The sequence below is a fragment of the Hemiscyllium ocellatum genome, chromosome 23, assembly GCF_020745735.1.
Source record: "Hemiscyllium ocellatum isolate sHemOce1 chromosome 23, sHemOce1.pat.X.cur, whole genome shotgun sequence".
Taxonomy (NCBI): domain Eukaryota; kingdom Metazoa; phylum Chordata; class Chondrichthyes; order Orectolobiformes; family Hemiscylliidae; genus Hemiscyllium; species Hemiscyllium ocellatum.
This window is the reverse complement of record NC_083423.1, coordinates 30,421,445-30,433,658: the sequence shown is the minus strand read 5'-3', so window position 1 is coordinate 30,433,658 and position 12,214 is coordinate 30,421,445. Positions and strand designations below refer to the sequence as shown.

Genomic DNA, 12,214 nt, shown 5'->3' with positions numbered 1-12,214 from the left:
CACTACATAGGACAAACAGGAAGAAAGTTAGCCACCAGGATACACGAACACCAGCTAGCCACAAAATGACACAACCCTCTCTCCCTCGTAGCCCTACACACAGATGAAAAAAACCACCATTTCGACTGGGGCAACACAACTATCCTGGGACAGGCTAAACAAAGACATGCCAGAGAATTCCTGGAGGCCTGGCACTCCAACCATAACGCCATAAACAAACGCATAGATCTAGATGCCATCTATCAACTCGCAGAAAACGAACAGGAAATGACATCACCACAAACCCCAGGAACCCCATCCAGGAGAAAGATATAAATAGAAAACAGGAGACAACAGCTTCGCTTCACTTGGAGGTCACCACTGATGATGTTACCTAGCCAGGTAATGAAACATCTGGATATCAAACCTACAGCTCAGCGAGCAAACCTACACACTGAAGGGAATACAACCATTGGACAGTTTGCATCACATCCTTCTTGAACAGCTTTTATATTTTGTATTGTGTGAATCTTCTGACACAGAATTTCTTGCAAAAAGAAAGTAATTCTGGGGTTTGCTGCAGTCAGCAACCACGAAGAACTGGTTGAGAAATGAAATCTTTGGAAGATCACAGTAATTTTACTTTCACGTTGCAATTGGCAACTGGTTCCTGTGTGACACCCTTGAGGCAAAAGTCAGTCCAATTAGCATGAGTAATAGTGCATTACTGTCTGAAAACCACTCCAGGGAGGGGCTTCTGTGGTGCTGTGGTAGCATTCCCTACCACTGAGCCAGACTTCTTAGCTTTACACAGGATGACAGAACTACAGTTAGCAGGGCAACTACTGGGAGATGACACAAATTGAGATTCTGAACTAAAAGCAGTGTCATTGTAAAAGCAGCTTTATTGAGGAGGGTCAAGTTCACTTCTATTAAACTAGCACAATTACAATTCTGATCATTTTAATAAATTCTAACTGGTAAAGTCAGACACTGATTCAACTGACAAAACAGCAGTTACTGAAAGTACACGTGGAACATATCTGTTAAAATATTCACATGAAAAATTGCAGCTATTTCTCAATTTTTGCTGAAGTTAATTGATGAAAAGAAATCCCAAAAGCAGCTTGATACGTGCAAGTTACAACACTGTCTGTTTGCATTGAGAACACACCACATTCAGTAATACCTGGTTTCAATAGAGATTTTCCAGCACAAAAGCATTACACTTAAAACTTACATCAAATTAAATATGTACGTAAGAATTATTTGTATACACATAAGGTAATCACATTTATTTTCCTATCTACTCCTCGTGCTCTTTTTGTCTACCGTCTGTAGTCGGCTACTGATTGCCAGTGATAAGACATGGGCATCAGAACCACACAATCTTGTCTGGCAGTTTATATGTTAAAACTCCCAACAGTTTCAGCAAAGCATTCAAGTGATCAGTCACTTCGACTCCAATATGTTAGATACTTTGAATGATGTTTCTGGTTAAAATAATTAAATTTTGCGATAGCAGACACTCACAAAAAATCTGATCAGCTGGCAATTGTATTTAGAAGACAACAATACTTTCTAAAAGTGGAGGCAAAATTTTGCTGGCCAAACCCCTATTGGCTATGTGTGCGGTTTCAACAAGCATTATTAGCAAGGCTGCATTGATTAGACCTTGGAGGTTTCCTACATATAGGCAACAAAGGGGGTGACTATTTCTGGGAAGTCTATCATCTTCCTACAAGGACATGAAGAAGGAACGTAGCATGAGAATCAGGTGAAAGGTTTTCAGTTTTACCTGCTTATATGACATGCCACCTCTCCTTGGAACACATGGTCTGAAGATCAGATGGACATTGTTGCTGGGTGAAATGTAAAGAGGCATCAGAGCTTTTTTGGTTTTCATTCCATTTAAATTCACGGGAAGAAAAAAAAATCAGGCAGGCTCTAATCCACAATCACAAACTTGCCACCTGATTTTCCCACTTAGGTTCTGCCCACAAAATGCCCAGAAGGTAAAAGCAAAAATCAATCTCAAAATGTTTCACCTCTCCCAGCTACAATGCTAGTGTCTACCAAACAATGTAGAAAATTGCCCAGGCATTCTCTTTGCACAAAGATCAGGACCAATGCAATCTGGCTAATTACTGTCCCATCGGTCTGCTCTCAATCATCTGCAAAACGAAGGAATGCATCAATGATAGTGTTATTAAGTGGCACTTACTCTGCACCTGCTTGCTGACAGTCAGTTTAGGTTCTGTTGGGGCCATTCACATTCAGACATCTTTGCAGCTTTGGTTCAAACACAGATAAAATAACTGAATTTAACTGACATCAAGGGACCTTAGTAAATTTGGAGTCAATAAGAATAAAGTGATGTACTGTCCATTCATTAGAGTTAAATCTAGTAAAAGTGAAGATGGTTGTATTTGTTAGAGGCTGATTGTCTCAGCTCCTGGACATAGAACTACAGAAAATGTATAGCATAGAAAGAGGCATTCATCCTACTGTATTTACATTGTGACATCACTGTAGGAGTTTGTCAGGCAGGGGTCCTGCACCCACACATCCTCAACTGTTCCATCAATAATCTTCCCTCCATCATAAGGTCAGGAGAGGAAATCTTTGCTGATGAATGCACAGTGCTCTGTACTATTCACAACTTCTCAGATACAACTAGTCTGTGCCTGAATGCCTTAAGGTCCTCAGAACATTCAGGCAAGGCCTGATACATCATGAGTGACATTTATAGTAGTCCAGTGCCAGTCAAAGACCATTTTAAACAAGTAAGAATCTTCACTTGACAATCATACAAGATGAAGTCTGAGCTGAAAATGTGTTGCTGGTTAAAGCACAGCAGGTTAGGCAGCATCTCAGGAATAGGGAATTCGACGTTTCGAGCATAAGCCCTTCATCAGGAAGGGCTTATGCTCGAAACGTCGAATTCCCTATTCTTGAAATGCTGCCTAACCTGCTGTGCTTTAACCAGCAACACATTTTCAGCTGTGATCTCCAGCATCTGCAGACCTCATTTTTTACTCGAAGATGAAGTCTGATGAAAGTTCATCTGGATCTAAAATATTAACTCTGTTTCTGTCCATGAACGCTGCCAGACCTACTGAACATTTCCAATAGTTCGTGACTGAGGAGACAAACAAAACCCTCAACTCCCAGCTTCAGAGTGGGGCAAGGCCTTGTCTACTGCAGGGGGTTTTCTGCATGATACTGGTTATCAGCCAGATCATAGACCCGTGAGGACACTGTGCAGGAAATCTTGTCTGCCCTGTGGAGTCCCCTCAGCAGGAGGTGGAAAGTGGAGATGCCAGAAACCTGAAGGAGAGGGTCAAGAGAGCAAGACAGCAACACGTTTGTCACGGTTTCACAGTGTTAAGAAGCCCAAGTCACAAATATAGCAGACTGACGTGAGTGACGTGGCTTAAACAGCCAGCAAATGGCAGTCGAGTCAGCAAACAGCTGTGGAGGACATATGTGGACCACTTAGACTGCACCTTGAGTTTGAGAGGCCCCAGAGGAAAGTTCCACTTCTTATTGGGGAAACTAGGTAACCTGATCCATGTGGTCATGGGAAATTAGTAGGAGCTCCACCAATTGAACTCTGCTACGCATCTGTTTAGAAAGCAGGAATTAAGCTCTCATTGGTCTCCTGATGGAACTGCAGCATTGGCTGTGAACGTCCATTGTAAATAATTTATTTCTTGGAGTTAATCTTTTCCATTCATATTTATATAAATCAAAAGCTGGTGAAATAAAAAAAAATCCCAGTTTTGTTATTTTCTTGCCATCTGTATGCATGAATCCTCTGTTACAGCTACGTGTCAGAAATAAGATTCCCAACTCAGGCATTGAATTATGGTGAACGACATGGTAAGGTGCCTGGCTGAGATTCAGTGGAATGTGAAGAACTGGAACTGGCCCTGTCAGCAAGGGAGGCCAAAGTAGCTGCAGTTTCAGAAGGTGCCCAGACTTTGTAGGATGAAGCTGTAGCTGAAAGTCAAGATAGTGGCCAGGAAGCAGCTTCCTGTGTGCTATATTTTACCATAGCACAGGACTGAAGCTAGATCCCATCAGGGCTATGCTGTGTGCCAAGCTGGACAGATTTTGGGGAAGACCAGAGATGTCCAATAATGTAGTGGCTGATGACTAGATCAAGAATGTGCCCCTGCTCATAGCTTTTGAGGCCTCAAAATGAAAGGGCAGTTGGCATTTGCAATGAAACGTCTGTGAGGAAAGCTCACGGGGAAATACTAGTGAGAGGAATGGATATCCAAGAAAGTCCACAGTAGATCTTTGAAGTCCTATTATGGGTGCTTAGCACCAGCAGTAATCTACCAAGGCTGGACAAAAGGTTCATGAGTACAAATAGAGAGGACCTGGTCTCTGTATCTCTGCAGTTGAAATAGTTTGACAAACTACCTTTCTGAAATACTGCACCAACTCAACTAGGGACACACAGCTGAAAAGCCATCCTGCTAGTGGTGAGGATGAAGTTGAGAAACTTCACAGTAATGAATCTGTCTTTCTTTGGCATGCGTGGTTACACCATCTGACAAGACTGACTCCATCATTAAGGTAGGAACTATCATTAGGGAGGTGACAGTCAGCATGGTTGGGGTTGTAAACCTCAAGATGAAGAGGTACTTGGAACAGATCCAATCCTTATTGTCTTAACTCCACAGCATGCTTGTGGCACAGCACATCCAAGAGATTCTCAAAGGACAAGCTGGATTTGTAACAGATTTGGGCAAACGAGACTGGCCTGACAACCACAGACATGAGCAGCCTCAAGCAGTGCAACTTAAATCATCCTCCTTCACTAGAAAAGAAACAGGCCCAACAAAGATAATGGGAAGGACTGAGGCACTCAGCCAGAAGACTGACTGTGAAAGGTAACCAGCCATTGCCAATTTAGAGAGGGTTGTGGCTGATGCTATGTCCATGCCTTAAGCAAGTGGAAGCATCCACACCACAGTCCTCTGCAGAAGCCAGACAGAAAGTTGACAATGTTTCACCATCTGGCTTCTGACCATCCCAATCCTGTGGCATAGAGTCACATATAAGTTCACCTTAGCCACTCATCTCAAAAATGAATCTAGCAGCTGTAATTAATCAATAAGGTATCTGTAGATCTCACTCAGCCCAACAGGATACTGGGCAGAGGATTCTGTCAGATATGGGCCTTCTTCATGTTCTTGGCTGGCTGGATTGGAGCCTGGAGCCCATAGAGTTACAGACACTTGGGAGGCCAGAGGCCTGTAAGAGAGGAGATAGCAGAAGCAGGAGTGGAAGTCTGCAGCTTGTGATTCACAGTGCCAAGATGCCCAAGTCACAATCTGGCAATCTGAAGTCATTGACACTAATTAGACAGTAATGAGTTGGCTGTGGATCAAGAAAGCAACATTGGGAGACCTATGCAGACTGCCTTCATTGTGCCCTCAAGTTCAAGAGGGCATAAGGTGAGGAAGGTATTAGATTAGACTTACAGTGTGGAAACAGGCCCTTCGGCCCAACAAGTCCACACCGACACGAAACCCACCCATACCCCTACATTACCCCTTACCTAACACTACGGGCAATTTAGCATGGCCAATTCACCTGACCCGCACATCTTTGGACTGTGGGAGGAAACCGGAGCACCCGGAGGAAACCCACGCAGACACGGGGAGAACGTGCAAACTCCACACAGTCAGTCGCCTGAGTCGGGAATTGAACCCGGGTCTTCAGGCGCTGTGAGGCAGCAGTGCTAACCACTGTGCCACCATGCCGCCCTATATGTTTCCTATTTAGGATAATAAGTAATCTGGTCCATGTCATCATGGGAAATTAGGAGTCCGCCAACTAAACACTGCTACCTAGGTGATAAGTAATCAGGAGATACACCATCAAGTGTCCTGGTGAATCTGGTGATCACGAAAATCCCCTCTAAGTAGTTTGTTTCTTGGAGTTAAGTTTTTTAAATTAAATTCATAAGATTGGACAGTGGAATGAAGAATCCTTGTTTCATAATCTTGCACACTATATGCTTAATACTACTAATACAGTTTACAGTTTACATTATCGGCTTCTGCAGTATTTTGCTTTTGTATGATTAATAGAAGATAAAATTGGCCTGAGCTTTGTCACTGTCCCTGTTATCTAGATGACTGTGGGATAAAACAAGTTAAATCCTTTCAGAAAGGGAAGAACCAGGGAGTAAAACTGGAGGGGTAACTTTAAGTACATGAGAGGAATAAGATACCATTCTGGAGCATGATTGCATTGAATTGAATTGAATTGAATTGAATTGAATTTATTGTCACGTGCACCGAGGCACAGTGAAAAGTTTTGTCTTGTGAGCAATATAGGCAGGACACATAGTTAAGTAGCATAGATAGTAAATAATAGGTAAACAGCAGCAAAAACAAAAACACAGGCATAGGCAAATGTTAAGAGTTTGTGAGTCTATTCAGTATTCTAACAACAGTAGGGTAGAAATGTTACAAAACTGATGGTGCGCGTGTTCAGGCTTCTGTACCTTCTCCCTGATGGCACGGTGGCACAGTGGTTAGCACTGCTGCCTCACAGCGCCTGTAGACCTGGGTTCAATTCCCGCCTCAGGCGACTGACTGTGTGGAGTTTGCACGTTCTCCCCGTGTCTGCGTGGGTTTCCTCCGGGTGCTCCGGTTTCCTCCCACAGTCCAAAGATGTGCGGGTCAGGTGAATTGGCCAAACTAAATTGCCCGTAGTGTTAGGTAAGGGGTAAAATGTAAAGGGTATGGGTGGGTTGCGCTTCGGCGGGTCGGTGTGGACTTGTTGGGCCGAAGGGCCTGTTTCCACACTGTAAGTCTAATCTAAAATCTAAATGATGGTAGAGGTTGTAGAAAAACATTGCGGGGTGGGATGTTTCACTCGGTGTTATGATTTGTTGATTAAATTCTCTGTCTTCAATATGTTAATGATTCTAAATTGTAGAATGAATACTTTTGAACAAAGTTTTTACTACTTATGGACTTTAGCTCTTGTAAAGACATAATTTACTTTTCCTTAAGATGCTGAAAATGTGTTGCTGGAAAAGCGCAGCAGGTCAGGCAGCATCCAAGGAGCAGGAGAATCGACATTTCGGGCATGAGCCCTTCTTCAGGAATGAGGAGGGTGTGCCAAGCAGGCTAAGATAAAAGTTAGGGAAGAGAGACTTGGGGGAGGGGTGTTGGGAATGCGATAGGTGGAAGGAGGTTAAAGTGAGGGTGATAGGCTGGAGTGGGGGTGGGGACAGAGTGGTCAGGAGGAAGATTGCAGGTTAGGAAGGTGGTGCTGAGTTTGAGGGTTGGGACTGAGACAAGGTGGGGGGAGGTTGCCTTAAGATGGCAAACTATGGTATGGCTAGCTGCAATGTAAACAGACAATAAAGTAAATATTCAGTTGGCAAAAATTAATGGTTGACCTTTCCTCAGAATTGTTTTCAGCACTTTGTCTTTATTTCAGATTCCAGCACCTGCAGTGTTCAGTTGGTTTTGGAATTGGGGTTGGTTCCTTTTTGGGGGAGTGGGCTGGTGGTGCGATGTTCTTCCCATCCTGAAGGTGGCAGTAGGTACTGGAGGTCGGCGGGCTGGCGTGCTAGATGTCCAGCTCGGAGGCCCCGGCTCAGGGGGCCATGATGGCGGCCGCTGGAAAGGAGCAGGCGCTATCCCGGAGAGGGAGCGGAGTCCCTTATAAACAGCAGCTGGAGGTGAGTGAGGGCCCGGTGGGACGTGGAGGAGGGTGGTTTGTGAGAGCCTCCGGTGGCTGGCCTACTGTTAGTGTCTGATACAAGCAGCTGTCTGACAGGACCAGGGACATTCAACACCATCGACAGGAAACAGCAACAACCGGCTCTGCTCTGGACAATAACACTTTTCCATGCGGTAACCCCATCGCGACAGTGACTGCACTGCGAAAGTGATTGGAAAGTGCTATGGAACCTGCTTCTAAAACTAAGTCTTCAAAGGGTGTCTCGAGCACAGTGGTAGTGTTCCTGCCTCTGAGCCAGGGCATCCAAGTTCAAGTCTCACCTGCTCCAGAGGTGTGTAACAATATCTCTGAGCAGGTGGATCAGAAAATGTGTGCGCAAGCAAGACTTTTTTCCCCATTTAATGAATTGCTGATGTAGGTGTTATGTTCAGCTTGTTACCTAAAACTGCAAAGTATTTATAGCACAGAGATAGTTTGCCCAACAGAAGTCATGGCTGTGCTTATGCTCTGTATCACCCTGCCACTTTATTTAATCTCATCCACTAAGCACATATTTCTACTCCTTTCTCTCTCATGTACTTCATTTTTGATACAACTCAATAATTTGCTTCAACTATTTGTGATTGAACGTGCCATACCTTTTGAGTAAATATATTTCTCTTACATTCCCTATTTAGTTTATTATCTTGAAATACTGTTTTGGTCTCACCCATAAATGGAAATATCTATACGTCCAGAATTGAATGCACTCTCCCATGTTAGAACACACCTCAATCTTTATTTCCTAGGGAAAATAGAATTTAGCATATTCAGTCTTTATTGAGTAGAACTTTGCATGGTACTTGTGGTCTCACCGTGTTTATATATAAATTCAAACTCTCTGCTTTTCAATTCCCCTTTTTATTTCTTGCTGCTTCTGTGCTTTGTTCATTTTCAAATCAAACCTGGACCCCTCACAGTTCTGCAGTGTTTATGATACCTTGGCAAACATAATTTGGTGCCTTTTCTTTGAATTTTTGTAGTACAGAGTACCTGTACTTCAATTTATTTTCAAAACTTCTTTGCTTGAATGAAGCTGAACTGAAGTAGCATCCACCATCAATCTTGTTAACAATGGATCTGCCTGGTATCTTTCTGCCACTCCCAGTAATCCTCCAAATAGGTATCCCTCTTCACTATTGCATATATGATGTTGCACTCCCCCGCCCCCTTCACTTGCAATAGCCTTTGTCTAGTCACTGCTCATTCACTTACTGCTTGACTAATTTACAAATCTCTGGAAAAATCCCAAAGTGTGCTTAGAGGTCTATGATCTCCGGTTTGAGGAACTCTGGTTTTTTATTGAATTTTGTAGATATGCTTTTAAATTTATGAAAAATATAACTTGGTAGTTGCTATTATGCTGTTAGATGGTAAGAAGCCAGATGTATATCTTACACAATGATCTTTGGAAACTCGAGGTTCTTCATAACCAGCTGCTAAAAAGACACATGAAATACATTTTTGCCAGGACAGAAAAGTTGATTGTAAACACTAATTTTTCTCCCTTTACTGATGTTCTCAGATTTAACTTTACTGTTTCAAAAACTTTATGTTTGTGATATCTTTTAGATGCTGATTGGAGACTGCACTGACAATTTAATTAAACGGATAATGAGACTCATTCTACAAGACACCTATGAGGCCCAGTCAGAACTACACACTATCATGTTAAATTTGTTTGAGAAAATCTGTATTAATGGAGCTGATGACTGTCGCCCAGAAGCACATGTTTTTTTGCAGCGCTTTGCTGAAATTGCATGGTCTGAGCTGGTGGATGAATGCTTTGCTGAAGGTAGCATGAAGTTGATTCACTCACATTCTACATTTTTTCAGGCTTTGGGCTTCTTACGTCGAATATCTTGTTACTTGCCCTGTGTCAGACGAATGTGGGATAAACGATACAGAATTGTTACAAATATTGGCATCATGCTTGTTTTTGATGGTGAAATTACCCATTTACGCCATTTTATCTGGCAGGAGTGCTTGAAAATACTGTACAATTGCCTTGTCTTGTGCAATGAGGATGACATAAAGTATCTTTGCCAATTGCAGATCTTTAACTGCTTAGAAGTGGCTTGGAAAATGTCTGATCAAAGGTTGAACCTTGGGTTGCTTGTTAAAGCATGGCTGGTCCTTGCAGAGCATTATCATATTCCAATTTGTAAGCAAACCTGGGACAGGTCTTCCTTCCCACAGATAATTTGGTACTTGTCACAGGAAGATGAATATGAAATGGCAGGAGTGCACATTGCTAAAAAAGCCATGCTGGCGGTGGAGAATCCTGAAGCATACAAGAAAAACCCTTATGTGCATTATAAACAGAAAACGAGGTACATATCCACAATTTCTGACATTGAAACCAAATTGCCAGAAACATTCCCAACTATATGCTCTTCCCCTGTTTGTAATGAACTGGAGGATTTGGACTGTCATTTTCGCTCTTGCGAACGCTGTCGACTTGCATATTACTGCAGTAAAATTTGTCAGAAGTACCATTGGAAGCATGGCCACAAAGAGGAATGTGTTCCCCTGATTCCAAAGGAGGATATCCTCAAATATTACACTGAAGATGTGATAAATGACTTTCAACTGTACTGTATAAGCCTGTCGAATAGCAAGATGCTGGAAAGCATTATGGGTCAAACCATTCCGAAGCGTAAGAGAGGAGATGGTGTTCGCTGCTTAGGTGTCCTTGTTAAAAACGAGCAGGGTCAGTGGGTTACCATTGATGAACATGCGCCTGATTCCAAGAAGCATCCCCGAAGAAATAGACCCAAAGACTAACTTTTGCTTTGATGACATTTGAGTTAAAAATTAGACATTTTACATCTGGTGAAAGAAACTGAAGAAAGCAATGTTGACAGAAATTAAGCTTTCAAACTTCATCAAAAGTAATTAACTCAAGACTTCCAACTGCACTAATGTCAACTGCCTCATTACTGAGGATTACTGCTGCATTATGGACAATAGATCGAGCACTGACGGTATTTCTGGTTACGCCTGGTTTTAGCTCTGAAATTCATGAGTACTACACGCTGCGCAAGACCCAAAACCAATAGTGTCTTAGCTGCTTTTCCAAACACTAACTAATATTGCCTGTGGGTGTGCTCTAATTGAATCTGCAGAGACAGATTCAGAACCAAGATTCACCCATGTCCACAGCAGTGTGACAAGTTCACATGTAAAAATGGGTAGTAACTACCTTTTAGTTCCAAAGCTTTTTATTCTGAGAAAGCATAGGAATTATTTAACATTTACTTGAATAACTGCAAATGTCATCTATCTCGCTAATTCTTTATCTAAATAATCTCACTGCCTATTTTATGATCTTTCCAGCTGTTAACCTGTAAGTCAACCTTGTGTTAAAACTCCAAGCTTGTTTGAGTTGCATTTACTTCAGAATTTCTTTTACACCTTTCTGAACTAGATGCCTCCAATTTCTGCTGTTAAACTCCTTAATTCCTAAAACTAAGTGATATTCTAAAGCACACAAATTATGGACGAGATATTCAAAATGAAGTATTGCCTTTTTGAGAAGAAATGTTTTATTTTGGCATTCTCTGATTCATTTAGTGTGCTAGCAAAATGACTTGTTTTGGTGAATCTAACCAGTTGTTTAATTGCCACTTGTAACCTGAATCCCAAATAAAAAATGGATCCTGAAAATTACCTTGTTGTTTGGTAATGTCTTTTGGTCTAAAATGTTGCTGTATGTTATATTTATTTCTCAGAAATGCCACATTGTAAATTATTTTATAATAAAAATGTTACGAAAAGGTGACCTGTTAATTTTGCTTCCATTAGAAATCTAATTCTCATAGTGTATTGCATTAAACATTTTTTTTGACGCATTGAGGATGGGGATGAGAATAAATTATACTCTTTTAGCTCACACTTCTAAATTGTAAATCTTTGTTAAGGCAATCTACAGGTCAATGAAGTATGGACAAAGGCAACAATTTTACCCTTTACATAATTATTGGAAATACCTTTTAACCTCACACAGTTTAAGTTTTCTATTCACTTAACTGAGCTCTTTCTGTAAATGCGAAGGTCCAACTGTGGCTTCATATTGTGCCACTGAATGTGGGCGGAGACAATGTCTTCACCCCTGTTGGTCTGTTTGCGAACAGTATGTCTTAAAAATATTGGTGGACTTCAGGGAATATAGTACACAGAGAATGACTCACAGTTTTGAAGAATTGTGGATCTGGATTCTTGGTTTATTGTCAAGGATTCATTAGCAATGGGAGGTGGAACAAAGACTTTTATTTTGGAATGTTGCATATTGTCTCAGATGCTGTTCCAAATTTGTCGCAGCTGTAGAAAACCTTGTCGGAGCAGGTTTTTGACTGTGGATTGTCCTGAAGCCTCTTCACTGAGTTTGAAGCTCTAATAATTTTTTATTTAAGCTTTGTAATTATAGAACTTCAATTAGGTGAGGAAAAGCCTTGAGGAAAAGATGAGT

The 12,214-nt window shown here is 41.8% G+C and overlaps 1 protein-coding gene across 1 annotated transcript; it reads left to right on the top strand.

Annotated features, from left to right (window-relative positions):
* The first annotated feature begins 7,605 nt into the window (after positions 1-7,605).
* On the top strand, positions 7,606-11,404 carry LOC132826890 (uncharacterized). The gene is made up of 2 exons (XM_060843164.1): positions 7,606-7,702; positions 9,316-11,404. Exons 1-2 carry the CDS (start codon positions 7,628-7,630, stop codon positions 10,528-10,530), a joined length of 1,290 nt encoding a protein of 429 aa, XP_060699147.1. The 5' UTR covers positions 7,606-7,627; the 3' UTR covers positions 10,531-11,404.
* Positions 11,405-12,214: the final 810 nt, after the last annotated feature.

What these genes read in the sequence shown, in the direction of transcription:
- LOC132826890 (XM_060843164.1), top strand. Translation starts at nt 7,628, where the DNA reads ATGATGGCGGCCGCTGGAAAGGAGCAGGCGCTATCCCGGAGAGGGAGC. An exon ending in CTTATAAACAGCAGCTGGAG is followed by an intron (nt 7,703 to 9,315) that starts GTGAGTGAGGGC and finishes GATATCTTTTAG; the next exon opens with ATGCTGATTGGAGACTGCAC.